Source organism: Ceratotherium simum, chromosome 39 (genome assembly GCF_057802395.1).
Source record: "Ceratotherium simum simum isolate JZ-2026a chromosome 39, ASM5780239v1, whole genome shotgun sequence".
Taxonomy (NCBI): domain Eukaryota; kingdom Metazoa; phylum Chordata; class Mammalia; order Perissodactyla; family Rhinocerotidae; genus Ceratotherium; species Ceratotherium simum.
The window spans coordinates 1566037-1579287 of record NC_141938.1 but is presented as its reverse complement, the minus strand read 5'-3'; the positions used below and the strand labels follow the sequence as shown (position 1 = coordinate 1579287).

Here is a 13251-nt window from a genome sequence, read left to right as displayed (position 1 = left end):
AGAATGTGATGGCAACCGTGGACCACGTGTGGATCACACACACTGTAATCATGGGGGGGAAGAACTCAATCAGAAGTGAAGACGGACGCTCCCAGGGAGGCAGGAGTCAGCCCGGGGCCCCAAGGCCTGGGCTCGTGGCTCTGCTTCTAACATCCCTGGGAGCCTCAGGGGCTGGCCTCCTCTCGAATGCCCCGGGTGGTCCCTGCCAGCACTGGTCAACCACACAGCTAACAGACTGGCAGCACTGGGAAGAAACGGACGGCACTGTAAGGGGCTGGATGCCGTGGCCCATGACCTAGGTGCCGGGTCACGCCCCTCAGGGCGGGCCACAGCACGATGACGCAGGGACCAAGTCCTCCACGAGATCATCGCTCCCAGCATCACACCAACAGGACAGGCGGTGGGACATGAGGAAAAAATCAGACAAATGCAGAGAAAACCAAACGAAACTTCTAAAATCTAAAACAGCGACCACCATAGTCCTGGAATTACTACTCTGGAGAACGGGAGGCGGCAGGTGGTGCGGAGGATCCGGCCCGGCATCTGCCCGATGAAGCGGGCTAAGGCTTCGGTGTGTGAGGGGAAGTCACCCACAAGCCATCGGGTGGGGACTGGCTACGTGTTCGAGCTAACTTTGCCCAGGGAGTATCGTGCGGCGGCTAAAGAGGGTGAGCGGGACCCACAGGGACAACGGACATTGGGGGAAAGAGCTCTGAGATCTGATGGGGGATGGAAATTAGGGACAGAACAGGCCACCTCCGTTCCTGAACAAAGAAGGGGGTAGTTTCTCATCTCAGAGGACCTCTGGGAGGAAACAAAGAAACGAGTCACAGCAGCCCCTCCGGGGCAAGTTGGGGGCCGGAGTGGAGATTTCTTTTTCATGATTTAACATGCTCTATTACTTAGAAACTTTTATCTTGTAAAAATTATTTTCTTTTTGCAAAAACCCCAGGCCATTTAACTCTGAAGCCCTAAGCTATGCTTGGGACTCCTGCCCCAACCTGCCAGGGTCCCCTCTGCTCGCCCTGCCTGCTGGCTGCTGGCGGCCCCAGCGGAGCGCCCACCACCCATCTGTCACTGGAGGCCTTGAAGGCGGGTGGTCCGCTGGGCGGTCCTGAGCAGACGGGCGCCCCTTGCCCCTCCCCACCCCCGTCGGTCCCTGGGACACTGCCCACTCACATGGCGCTGGCCGCGTAGCTGGCGTCGCCGCCCTCCACATACTGCACTTGGCTGGAGTACACGTGGGGGACGGGCACCTGGGGGAGCTGCTGCACCTGGCGCAGGACAAAGAACACGCAGAGGGTCAGGGGTGGGCCGGCTCCTCCGCCTCCGCCTCTAAGGGCTGGCGGCCGCCCCAGCTCGCCCGGACACCCGGCTCCCCGGCTGCAAGGCTGCACTTCTGCACACACCCTGGACGGGGCAGGCGGTCAGAGACCCAGGGGCTGCGGCCTCGGCCAGGGCTGGGAATCAGGCAGAGCTGTCAGGAGGAGAAACCGGGACCCTCTGCTTGGGCTGGGGACAGCAAGGGTGGAGACCGAGGGGAGGCGGGCCCAGGAGACCCCAGACAGGGTCCTACTGTGGGCGCAACAGTTGGACCCCAGGGGCAGAGCCAAACTCTGGGACGAGGCTGTCACTAAAGCCAGAGCTGGGAAACAGACAGGGCCTCAGGGGTGGAGCCTCCATCAAGGACGACCGGGGCTACGGGGGCGAGGCCTGGAAAGGTGCACGGGATGTTAGGGGCGGAGCCAGGCGCCAGGGGTGGGGCCCCGGTTGGTGGGACAGAACCTGGAATTACAGACAGGGCCTTAGGGGCGGGGCCCGAGTTCCCCATCCGATCCCCCATCCCCCATCCCAGTCTGTAGGGGGCGAAGCCTGGGACCTGGAACCCAATTTGGGGGGTCAGAGGCGGGTCCCCAGACTGGCACGGCGGAGGTGGGGTCTACAGGGCCTGCGGGGCCTGACGGGCAGCCCAGGGCCGGGCGCGGGCCGGGGCCGGCGGATCCCGCCCCCGCCCGCCCGTCGCCCCCCGTCCGTGCGTCCGCCACCTACTTTGAGGGCCGTGGCGGCCGTGCTGAACACTAGCACCTGGGGGACTCTCTGGATCCTGACCCTCTGGTCGGGGCTGGCTCGGGCCGGGAGCCCGGGCAGTGGCTCGAGGACCACTTTCTGCTGCGGCAGGAGCAGGTGCGGGGGCAGCACGCCCACCAGCTCCACCCACTGCTCGGCGCCCGGCTCGTAATGGGGCGGCGGCGGCTCGGGGCTGCCTAGCTGCGGGGCCTGGCCGCGGCACGCGGGCGGGAGCGGCTCCAGGGCCAGCGCGCTCGGCCCGGGCCCGGGCGTGGGCGGCCGGGGCGGCGGCTCTGGCGGCGGCGTGGGCCGGGGCTCTCGCTGCTCTGCCTTCCTAGCGGGAAACTGACTGCCTGAGCTCTGGAGGACAAACAGAGACACTGGGGGGTCACCGGGGGCGCGCCGCCCGCCGGGCTGCTGAGCTCACGCAGCGACCCGACCGCAAGATCCCCGCCCCGTGCGTGTCTCAGGGAGCGGGGCCTCTGGACCTCTCTCTCAGCCAACCTGGGCCCTGAGCTGCCCGGTGCGGGGTGCGGACGGCTCCAGGACCAGGTCTGCAGCCCTCGCCAGAAGTGGAGCCGGGGCGGAGCCCTTGAGGACCCCCGGGGTGGCTCCATCCCTCCCTGCGGCCTGAGGGGCCTGCACCCCTCCCCGGCCCAGCCAGCCCCAGTTTGCCCAGAGATCGGTGGGGGAGGCACACACCTCCTGAGTCACGTGGACCGGCTGGAGCCCCTGCACGGCCAGCTGCTGCACAGGGCCGGCCTTGGGCGCCTGCGGAGTGGCCTGGACCACGGACCTCTGCGAGGGAAAGGCAGGTCAGGCTATGGTGACCCCGGGATGCTGGCGGCCCGCCTGTCACTCAGCACCCCCCACACACATGAACTCATGTGAGCCTCCCAGCAGCCCAGTAGAAAAGAGGCTGCCGTCTGCAGCTTTCTGCTGCTGGACCCGCACCCAGTGCCTTCCAGGTTCATTGCCACCCTGACTCCAGGCGCCAGGTTACAGGTGTGGAACCAGGCTCAGCATGGCGAGGCTGAGGGGAAGTGGCAGAGTTGGGAGCTGAACTTGGCCGGACTGAGGGAGTCTCTGCTCTCCACACACTCCCTACATGGGGTCCGACACCCCCACATCCACGCTGCCAGCCGTCCTCTCTTCCATGCCATGGCGGGGATGCTGGCATTACCCTCAGGGCACAGCGTGTGGGGCAGAGGCGGGGAGGGGGGGTTTGCTGAGTGTTGGGGACAGGACTCGAACCCAGGTCTGGAGGTTCAGAGGGGCTGTGGTGCCAGACAGGAGAATAGCTGCGAATCCTTCGGGGTGGGGTTCTGCTTTCCTCTGGGGAAGGGTCTGTGGCTTTCATCTGGTTTCCCAAGGGGTTGGGAACCCCCAGCTTGAGTGCTAACAACCAGAGGGCAGACACCCTCGCCTCTTAACCTGCTCCGGCCGCCACGGCTGGCAGCTCCGAGGGAGGCCTCCCCCAGAAGGCTGGGCAGGGATTTGGAGGCTGGGGCCTCTCCCTGAGCCCCCGGGGGTGAGCCAGGGCTTGGCCTTGGCACTTCCTCCAGGCAGATGGGCCCAAAGAGGCCAAGGTTGTTTCTGGAAGCTACTTCTAGCGCCTGCTCAGTGACAGGCGGGCATTTCATTCTTACAGCAGCCCCAGCCCCCTGCCCCCGGCCTGCAAGGCAGAAGCCGTCATTTAGACGAGGATGCGGAGTCTGGAGAGAAGCAGGGGCCAGGCCCCGTCTGCTGGCTCTCACAGGCCTTCCCCACCGCAGCTCCCTCCAACAGCTGCAGGAGGCTGCAGAGGCCGCCTGGCCAGGACCCCCGCCCCAGGCCCTGCCCGCCTCGGCCTGGCACCTCTTGGGTGACGGGGACGCTCTGCTGGACGCCGTGGACCTGCAGCTGCTGTGGCACCGTGCCTGCGGGGGCCCCAGCCGTCTTGCTGGAGGAGCTGTTGGCCTGCCCCGGTGACCGCTACAAGAGAAGGAGACGCAGCGTTGTCTGGAGCACCCAGGCCCTGACCAGCCCTCTCAACGGGGCTGTCCCGAGAGCTGTCTCGGGGGGGGCAGCAGCCAGTGGGGGCATCCGAAGCTGGTAAGCGGCTGTGTCTGTGCACCCACGTGCCTAGTCCCTGCCACAGCCCCGGTCACACCCCTGCAAGGCTCGGGGTTCAGCCCAGAGGTGCTGGTGGGGGACCTATCCTCCCCAGGAAGGATGGCCGGGACTCCAGCCTCAGCCAGGGCCACCTGCTGCCTCCATAATCAGACGGGCCGCAACCCTGAGGTAGAAAGGGCAGGTGAGGGGATCCCCAGTTTTCAGGTGAGCTGCTGAGGCACAGGTGGGAAGGGATGTGTGCAGGGCCACAGCGGTGAGCGGTGGCGCCAGGCGCTGACCCCAGGCGGGCTGGCTGCAGAGCCGCTGTCAGCTCTGGGCAGGGCCACGCCACAGTGAGCTGACAGCTGGCCAGTATCATTAGCTGTTCCACACACGGAAAACTCTGGACCCAGAAGGCTCCGGGGCCTGCCCAGGGTCCCCAGGACCAAAGGCTGAGCCGGGGGTCTGATCTCGAGCTCCTGATGCCGACCCTCGCTCCCGGCCACCCACAGCTTGCCTGCCTCCAACACCCTCGCTGGTGTTCGGGGGTCCCCAGAACCCACCCTGTGGTTGGGGCAGGAGCCTCTACCTGCCCCGCAGAAGGAAGAGGGGCTGCTTTGCTTCCTGGGATGCAGCGCCCCAAGCTGGGGCTGTGAGGCCCACCCTGACCTGGGGGGACGTGGCAGGAAGCTGCCTCCTCCTGGAGCCAGACTCAGCTCAGAGCCAGCAGGGCCAGGGATTGGGCAGCCGAGCCACCCCCGGGGTCAAGGAGGATTCTGGAGGAGTGGTGGGCTCGGGGGGCAGGAGCCCCACAAATACTTGGGGAGAGGCGTGGGGAGGGCGGCCAACGAGGCCACCACCTACCTCAGGGGGCGAGTGCACCTGCTGGGTGCCGTGCAGCGTCAGGGAGACCTGGCCGCCCTTGCCGCCCGGGGCCGTGCCCTGCACCACCAGGCGCTGCGTGGGGAGAGCCTGGAGCGGGGGAGAAGGACGGCGGGTCACTGGCGATGGCCGGGCGGTGTAACGAGCCCCCGTGCCGGGCCGGTGATGGCCTAGTGCTGCGCGCCTGGGGGCTCACGGAATCACCCCGACACCCCCTTCACAGAGGGGGACAGTGAGGCTCAGGATGTCGAAAGCGCTCGCCCGAGGCCCTGAAGCCCAAAAGCAGCCAGGGTTTGTGTGCAGGGAGCCTGTCGCCACGGGCCACGAAGAACACACTCGCCCCAAGACCTGACGGGACTTTGTTCTGGCCTGTGCTGAGCCCCGGCTCCCCACCTGCAGCCTTGGCGGACAGACCACGTACATCTGGCTACGGGCTCCTGGCTCCTAACCGGCTTTGGGACACTGGGGCTGGACCCGCCAGCCGCCCTCCTCACTGCCAGTCATCAGTTCTCCCTGTTAGATGACTCACGTGGCTCCTCCTTCCCCAAGGGGCCATCACTGGGTGGAGGCGGCTGCTCAGAGTCAGAAGGGGGGCCCTGGATGGGGTCTCTGTCCCTGATGCCGGTGAGGGCAGATCCGAGCATGCACCCCGGGGGAGGCTGTTGGGGCAGGGCTGGGTGCCGGAGCCTTACCTGTGGGGGCACCGGGATGTTGGCGAGCTGGAGGGGTGACCCGTGGCCCGGCTTGCCCTGCACGCTCGTCTGGACCAGCAGTCGCTGCGGGGGAAGAAGTAAGGACCTGAGCCACGCCAGCTTCCCCAGGGAGGCCTGGGCGGGTGGAGGGGCGGCAGCAGTGAGCATCTTGATAAGAACAGGTGAGCAGATGGTTCTGGCTGTGGGAGGGGAGGTGAGGTACCCATGGCCACAGCCCCCACCGCCCCCCTCGCATGCCTGCTCCATCTGCCCAGGGGGAGGGTGTGTCCTACCTGCTGGGTGCCCTGCACCTGCTGAACCACCTGAGTGGGGACTCCAGTCTGGCTGGCCGTGGAGCCCGGGCTGGCCTCTGACACAGTCTCACTGGCCCGCATGGTGCCTTCTGTGAGGAGGGGTCACTGGGTCAGCTCTGCCTGCTGCCCCCGCCCCCACTCTGAGCCCCAGCCCATTGGGATGGGGTCACACAGCCCAAGGTCAACCCAATGAGGCCAGGCCTCTCCAAGAGTCCTGCCCGCCTCCCGGCCAGCCCCAACACTGCCCACTGGGTGGGTGGGGGGGCGGGACCTATAATCCTTACCATCCAGAAGCAGCCCCACCCCATCCCCACCTTCCTGACCCCACAGTCAGACCAGAAGGGGTGACTGAGAAGCCATGAGGCAGCGGAGGCCCAGAGGGACCAGCCCCTTCTCCCAACACACGGACCTTGTGGACAGGCAGTGACTGACCCCCAGCCAGGGTTCCAGCAGCCCTGGAAGGACCAAGCACTGGGGCCACCTGCCCCGTGCAACCCCTGGCTCCGTAGGAAGGGACGCTGGTCAGGGGAATGGCCCCAGGAGGCCCTGCTGGCCTGTGGCCCGGCGCCCCTCCCTCTCCACCGTGCAGCCTCCCTGTCCTCGTGGACTGGGGGCGGCAGGGGGCTTGTGGCTGGGCGGGTGGGTACTCACGCTGACAGGCAGCCAAGAAGAAGCAATCATAGAGCATGGTGCCCCCCTGCCCCTGCCCGCCCCTGCCCCCCATCCGTCCAGGGAGCCGTCTGCACTCTGCTCCTTGCCCACTGCAGTGGGAACAGCAGGGTGCGCAGGCGGCTTTATACTCGCAACCTTGGGCAGCTAATCCCCCCAGTGGAGGCAGAGCTCCCGGCTGCCCTCTTGGAATACACACCCCCTCCCAGTGGGCGCGGCCCGGGGCCTTCCCCGGGGCTGGGGCCACACTGCAGGGTCAGGAAGGAGGCTGGTACCCGGAGATGCTATCGGGCGGGTGCAGGTCAAGTTGCATGCACATCTCGCTGAGTGATTCACAGGGGAGCTGGCGGGGAGGAGGGGCACGGAGGGCGAGTGTCCCCGCGAGGTGCTGGCTGGGAAACCCTCACCCCAGCCGGGATACCACCCATCCTGCCCACACCGTGTGGCCTGGCTCGCTCCCCGCAGATCCAGAGGCCTGGTGGGGCGTGCTGCCAGAGGAGCCGAGGGCCCAGTCCCACCTCCCAGGGCCCGGGCCAGACTGGAGGGCAGTGGGCAAGAGTAACAGGGGTCACGTCAGTGCTTCTGGTGCCCCAGGTGCTGCACTAGGGCCTTCCTGGGAAGCTGGAGAGGGAAATGACTTTCCTCACCCCCTTCTCAGACAAGGCAACCAAGACTGGGAGAGGGGAAGTGGCTTGCCCAAGGTCACCCAGCTGGGAACTGGCCAGGACATGGCCCACGACTGTGCCCACATGAACCTCACACTGTGCATGGAACCCTGAGTCAAGGGTCATGCTGGGCTGAGGCCCCAAGGGCAGTGGCATGCAGACTCAGGCATGGGGGTCCAGGAGGACAGTGAGCGGGGGCCCTATGGGGACACCACAAGGTCCAGAGCATCCCAGGGTGGGGCTCAGCCTGGGAGGGGGGAGCTGGCCTCAGCTGTGTGGGGATAGGCCAGGGCAGAAAGGCCGTCCCAGGTAGAAGCGAGGGCCTCAAGAGCCCAGGGTGGGGCAGAGCACACGAATGTGTATGTGTTGGGGGGGGGCAGTGTTGGGGGAGACTCTCGTTGGCCACATGTGGGGCAGGCACTGGGACAACCCCAGGCCTGCTCGGCCAGCTGCCTCTGCAGTCAAGTCCAGGAGGCACCGATCCCTATGCTTTGCAGGAATCTTCCCTCGCATCCACTTAGGCTTCCCTGAGCCATGAGGGAGGAGGCTCTCGCTGAGTGGGCCCCAGAGAAACCTGAGAAAGCCCTGAGTTACGTGTGGGGCCCCACACCTGCGTATACTGGGGCGCAGGGAGCCAGGCCTAGCCCAGGAACGGTGCCTTACAGCGGAGGCCTGCGGCAGCTCTGCTGCCTCAGGGTGGGCAGTGAGACTCGTAGGCCTGGGGGCCCCGAGGAGAACGCCCAGGCTGATCCTGGAATGGACCGTCAGCAGCTGGAGGCCTGGGGCCCTCTGGGATCAGGCATCTGCCTGGGATGGGGAAGCCCCTGGAAGCAGCCTTGCCCATCTCCGGCCTCTGGGGTGGCCCTACGGCTGGGACTCCATGCTTGCCAGGCCGGAGGGCCACACCGTGAGGAGGTGAGGTGCCAGAGCCTACTCTTCAGATGAGGGGCTTCCTGTGTGTGTGCCCCCGTCTGCCTGTGGCCACGGCGGGCCCCTGCCACCTGCCCTAGCCGTGTGTGGGGGGACCCTGAGTCTGTGAGTGCCTGCGTCTGCCATTCCACCCTGGGCACGGGCATGCGACCTGGGAGGGCCCCGCTGTCTCGAGTCTCTAGTCAGGAAGTGGCAGCTGATTTCCTGTCCCTCCATCTGATGAGCGGCTCTTCCTCCCCAGGCCCCGCACTTCCCCATCGAGACCCACTCTTGCCTCAGATGCCATGAGCATGTGGGGGAAGCCTGAGGCCCGGCTCCGAGCCGGGGCCCTGTCCCCAAGGACAACGGATGGCCAGCTGGCCCTCTCCCTCCTGATCATTTGCTCCCGGGGATGGTTTCAGTCAGGGGCTCTCTGGGGGGCGGGGGGGCTCTGGGCCCCTGCTGCCCCCAGGGTCCTTGGGTCCCTTGTCCACCCCAACCTCGGTTTCCCTGTCTTGCTGGAGATGCTACAAGCCCCCTCCACGTCCCTCTCCCGGACGCGAGCATCCTTAGGCTCCTAAGGACTCCAAGTGAGAGAAGCAGGGAAGAGAGGCTGGACGCGGCCCTTGTCAACCCAGATGGCTGCCAGGGCCAGTGCCCTCCTGCCACCTCGAGTTTCGGGCGACTCTGGTGGCCTCTGAGGACGGGGAATTATAGATCCAGAGGATTGTTCTGCAGCAGGGAAACTTGAGCTTCCTTCCCATCACCTCCAAAGTCACCTTAGGCCAGAGCCCGCGGGGAGCGGCCTAGATGAGCGCCTTCTGGTGCGCTCCCGGCTGGCTGCCCGCCTGTGCTCCAGGTCTGGGTCCAGGGCCCCTCCCTCCTCCTCCTGTGACTCCCTGGGTCCCGGTCAGCTCAGATTGCTCCTGGCTCTGGCAGAGCCCCAGGCGCCTTGCTGCAGCCTCACTGGTGTCAATTACCCACTCCCCCACTGGCTCACGTGGCCCAAAGGTCAGCCTTAGATGAAAGGGACACTAACCTGGGAGGGATCAGGGAGGAACCCCAGGAAATCACTGCAAGGCGGGGGGGGGAGGGTCGATGGAGCAGCAGAGGCAGCCAGGCGCACACCAACCTCCTCTTCCTCAGAACAAATCGAGGAAGCGTGGCCTAGTAACCCGTCGGGGACAGGCCCGCCCCGCCAGAACCCGAGCAGTAGGGAAATGAAGCCCCCAGGACCACCGCGGAAGACAGTGAAGCCTCCACCCGGCCGAAGAAGGGAGGCCCAGGGTCACGGCAACAACCCGTCCACCCAACCCGTCCACGCGGAGAGCCCACAGCACCGGAGGGGCCAAGAGAGGAGGGACAGAGGCCTTGACCTCTGAGCACCAGGGCCTCCCTGGGGGAGCACTGGGAGGAGCTGGAGAAGCCAAGGGGAACAGAGGAGGCAGGCTGCGACCTGGGATGTTCTGTGTGACCATTCCAGACCCTTGCTCTGGGGACCCTGGACCCCCAAAGCAGCAAAAGCCAGCACCCAGGAGACCCAGGGCCATCAGATGCCCTGGAGGCTGAGCACAGCCCTCCAGTGGTGACAGGTGAGGCCTCCGGCCTGCCCTCGGCCTCCCAGGGGCTGACGGGACGTGAGGGCTGCGCTGGGTCAGGCCAGCACTCAAGTGGGCGTTCACCGGTCTTTCCAAAGACTCAGGGGACGGGGCCCTGCCCTCACGGATAATGGGGATGGACAGCAGCAGCAGCATTCGGGGGTGACGAGTGTCGAGAAGAAACATGAAGCAGAGTAAGGAGGCTGGGGTGAGCAGTGGGGTGAGGAGGTGTGGGCGTCAGGGAGGAGGCGTCAGAGTGGGGACCCGGAGAACACGAGGGATGAGGTCTGGGAGTAGAGTGCTCCAGGCGCAGGGCCCGGCGAGGGAAAGGCCCGGGGTTCAGACTGAGCCTAGCAGGTGTGCGAGCTGCAGGAGGGCCAGTGGGGCTGGGGCAGGTGTCTGAGGGGGGCGTGGGGCCCGGGGAGGCTGGGCGGCCAGCAGGCCTTGCAGGCCAGAGTCGGGGGTGGGCACTTGTCAGCAGGGGCCTCCACGGGGAGGGTGGAGCTTTTACAGCCCTTTCCTGTGGGAGGGGCCGAGGTTTCTCAGAGAGTGCCCCCGGGCCACCTGCATGGGAACCATCTGGGTTGAGCTGGGACACATGTCGCCCTCTGGCTGCTGGGGGGGGTGGACTGTGCAGGGCAAGCGTGGAGGCTGGACCGGGGTAGAGCTGTGGAGGCGGGAGAGCAGGTGGGTTCTGGCTGGATTTGGGAGGTGGAGCCCAGAGGCCTCGCTGGCTGGAGGACGGGTGAGACAGGGTTCAGGAGGATGGGGCCTGGGGGTGATATTTACTAGGAAGAGGAAGTCTCAAAGAAGGGCAGACCTGAAGAGGGGAAAAATCCCGAGTTCTGTCTGGCCACGCTGGCTTGAGAGGCCTGGTCCACTGCAGGGACGGGTCAGAGGTGGCGGGGCACGGGGCCGGGGCCCAGGGTACAGACCTCACTGGGGGCCTTTTCAGCAGAGGTGGCATCAAGAGCCGAGACAATGGACAAGGCCACTGTGAAGGGAGAGTCACCAGGGCAGAGAGGAGGCCCCAGGCCTGACGAGGTGGCACTGACAAGGGCAGGGAGGTGAGGAGGAAGCAGCACGGGGGACCCTAAGGGTGGCAGGGAGGTGGTGGAGCCCAGGGCAGGAGGACCTCTCTGGGAGGAGGGGGAGCAGCGTGCCAGGCGCTGCCCAGAGACCAAGGAACAGGAGGACCGAGAGTGCCATGGACAGGATGGGGGCCGTGGGGGACCCCGACTGGGATGCTGTGGAGGAAAGGTGCGGGCAGTGAGGAGAGAGCGCGGGCGAGGAAGCAGAGCCAGAGGGAGGAGAAGACCTTTGAGGAATTCTAACTTGAAGGGAAGAGAAGACATGGGCAGCAGCTGAAGGGGTGCAGGGCCAGGGGGGCCTGGTTAAAGTGGGGGCTGTTTCATTTTTGCAAGCTGGTGGGAAGATCTGCAAGGGAGGGACCGAGCGACGAGGCCGGGATGGCAGGAACAAGGCCTGGAGGGGGCGGCCCAGGACCGGTGGGGGCTACTGCACCCTTCGAGTGGTGAGAAGGCAGAGCTGTGGGTACAGACGGACCCCGGGAGCTGGGAGGCTGGCTGGAGGAGGGGGTCCCTCTCCTCATGTGATGGCACCCTGTCCCCAGGGCCCCAGCTGCATCTGCCCTGGTCCTACGGGGCCATTTCGATGCTCTGTCGCCCTATGGTCCTAAACCGTCTCGACCTGGCCCTCCCACCGCCTCCCACCATGCCCCATGATCCTGGGGCCGGCCTCAATGAGGGGTTTCGCCGCATCCTCCCCTACACAGAGCACATCAGAAACTGCCAATGACACCCAGTCCTGGCCTGAGGCCCACCTTCTCCCCAGGGGAGTGACCGCCTGTCCTGACCCCAGCTCCCTGTGCTCAGCCGGGCCCCTGGCCTGGGAGGAACCGGGGCGTGGGGAAGGTGCTCTAGGCAGGAACCACGGGTGCCAGGACCCGAGCTTCCTGGTCATTTTCTCCATGGCCGCAAGGGGCAGCCACAGTGATAAACAGGGGCCACACGCTCAGGAACTTGCCCAGTGACAGCCCTGCTCGGCCCCTGAGTCCTGCCAGGAACAAAAGGGATGCACCTCCGGGGAGGGGCGCGGATGCCTCCGGGCCTCCAGCCGGCCTCCGTGAGCCCCTCACACGCATCCCTGAGCCTGCAAAGCCCTTCCGATCCCTTTATGGATGAGGAAACTGAGGCAGAGTGGTGGGGCTAGGCCCGGAGAGCAGCGGCCGAGCACTCACCGCCACCTCCAGCACCGTCTGCAAACTGTCACTCCCCTGCCCATCCGTTTCTTCAAGTGACACTTGTGTGGGGACACAGACACAGCTCTCAGAGCTGCCCCAGTGGGAAGGAGTCTGGGGGCACAGAGACCTCTCTGCATGGCCTGACTGCTCCTCCCCCAGAGATGCGCCCTGAGTCCTGCCCGGGAACCTGGCGACAGGTACAGAGAGGGCATCACCGTTCCCACAGCCAGGATGCTGGGCTCCCAAAACTCCTCTTGGAGTTGCTCACAGAGCGCCCTGGCTCCAAGCGCACGTCCACTTACCGGAGACGGTGACCACGATGAACTGCTGGGACACCGGGGATGGGGTGGGCGCGCCGGCCGGCTGCGAGGGCGCGGGGGCGGCCGAGAGCTCCGTCACATACTGCTTCTGGCTGCCTGGTGGCTGTGCCTGGGGCTGGGGGCTCTGCAGCTCGCTGACATACTGGGCCTGGGGGGTGGCGGTGGCGGCGGGCGGCTGGGGGGGCTGGGGCGCCGCTGCTGGCGGCGGCGGCTGGGGCTGGGCCTGTGGCGGCTGTGATGGTTGCGGGGCTGCCTGCAGCTCAGTAACGTACGCCTGTGTTGCCATGCCAACAGTGGGGAAAATGATAATAAATAAGGCTTTTTTTTTTCTTCCTTGGGAAGAAGAAGGGGAGGGGAGAAGAGAAAAAAAAAAGAAGGAAAAACAAGAATTAATCTACAGGCAGAGGAAACCAGGGACAGCTCCCGGCCCCTCGGGACATGTTTGGGCTCTTCTCTAACTTGATTAAACGCCGAGGCTGGTGGCCAGATACACCACCCACCACTGCAGGGAACGGGGTACGGACAGGGCTGGTCTGCACCTCTTCCACCCACCGCACCTGAGACTCCTGCCTTCTTCCTTCCCAGCCCTGGTGTCCGGGGGACCCTGTGCGGGGGAGCTCTGGCCCTCGCCTGCAGACAGATGGCACAGTTCTCCTGCAGGCTCCCGCAGGCTGGGTGCTGTGCTGAGCGCCTTCGTTACATTATTTCATTTTAAACTTTGCAGCAATCACATCTGGGTTTGGGTTCAGTCTGCCAGATGAGGAGCTGAGGCTCAGAG

At 65.8% G+C, this 13251-nt stretch overlaps 1 protein-coding gene across 6 annotated transcripts in view; it reads right to left on the bottom strand.

Moving 5' to 3' along the window:
* RFX1 (regulatory factor X1) overlaps positions 1 to 13251 on the bottom strand; it is a 30492-nt gene that overhangs the window by 9465 nt on the left and 7776 nt on the right. For 2 of the 6 annotated variants that reach the window (XM_087425327.1, XM_087425329.1), the window contains exons 2-9: positions 12456 to 12806; positions 6029 to 6138; positions 5736 to 5819; positions 5026 to 5133; positions 3925 to 4041; positions 2770 to 2865; positions 2050 to 2427; positions 1180 to 1274 (exon numbers count right to left, since the gene is read on the bottom strand). In XM_087425327.1, the coding sequence (XP_087281453.1) occupies positions 1180 to 1274; positions 2050 to 2427; positions 2770 to 2865; positions 3925 to 4041; positions 5026 to 5133; positions 5736 to 5819; positions 6029 to 6138; positions 12456 to 12759 (1292 nt within the window). In that variant the 5' untranslated portion in view covers positions 12760 to 12806. The remainder of the gene's footprint in view (positions 1 to 1179; positions 1275 to 2049; positions 2428 to 2769; positions 2866 to 3924; positions 4042 to 5025; positions 5134 to 5735; positions 5820 to 6028; positions 6139 to 12455; positions 12807 to 13251) is intronic. The other 4 variants (XM_087425328.1, XM_087425330.1, XM_087425331.1 and 1 more) reach the window with 4 other exon arrangements.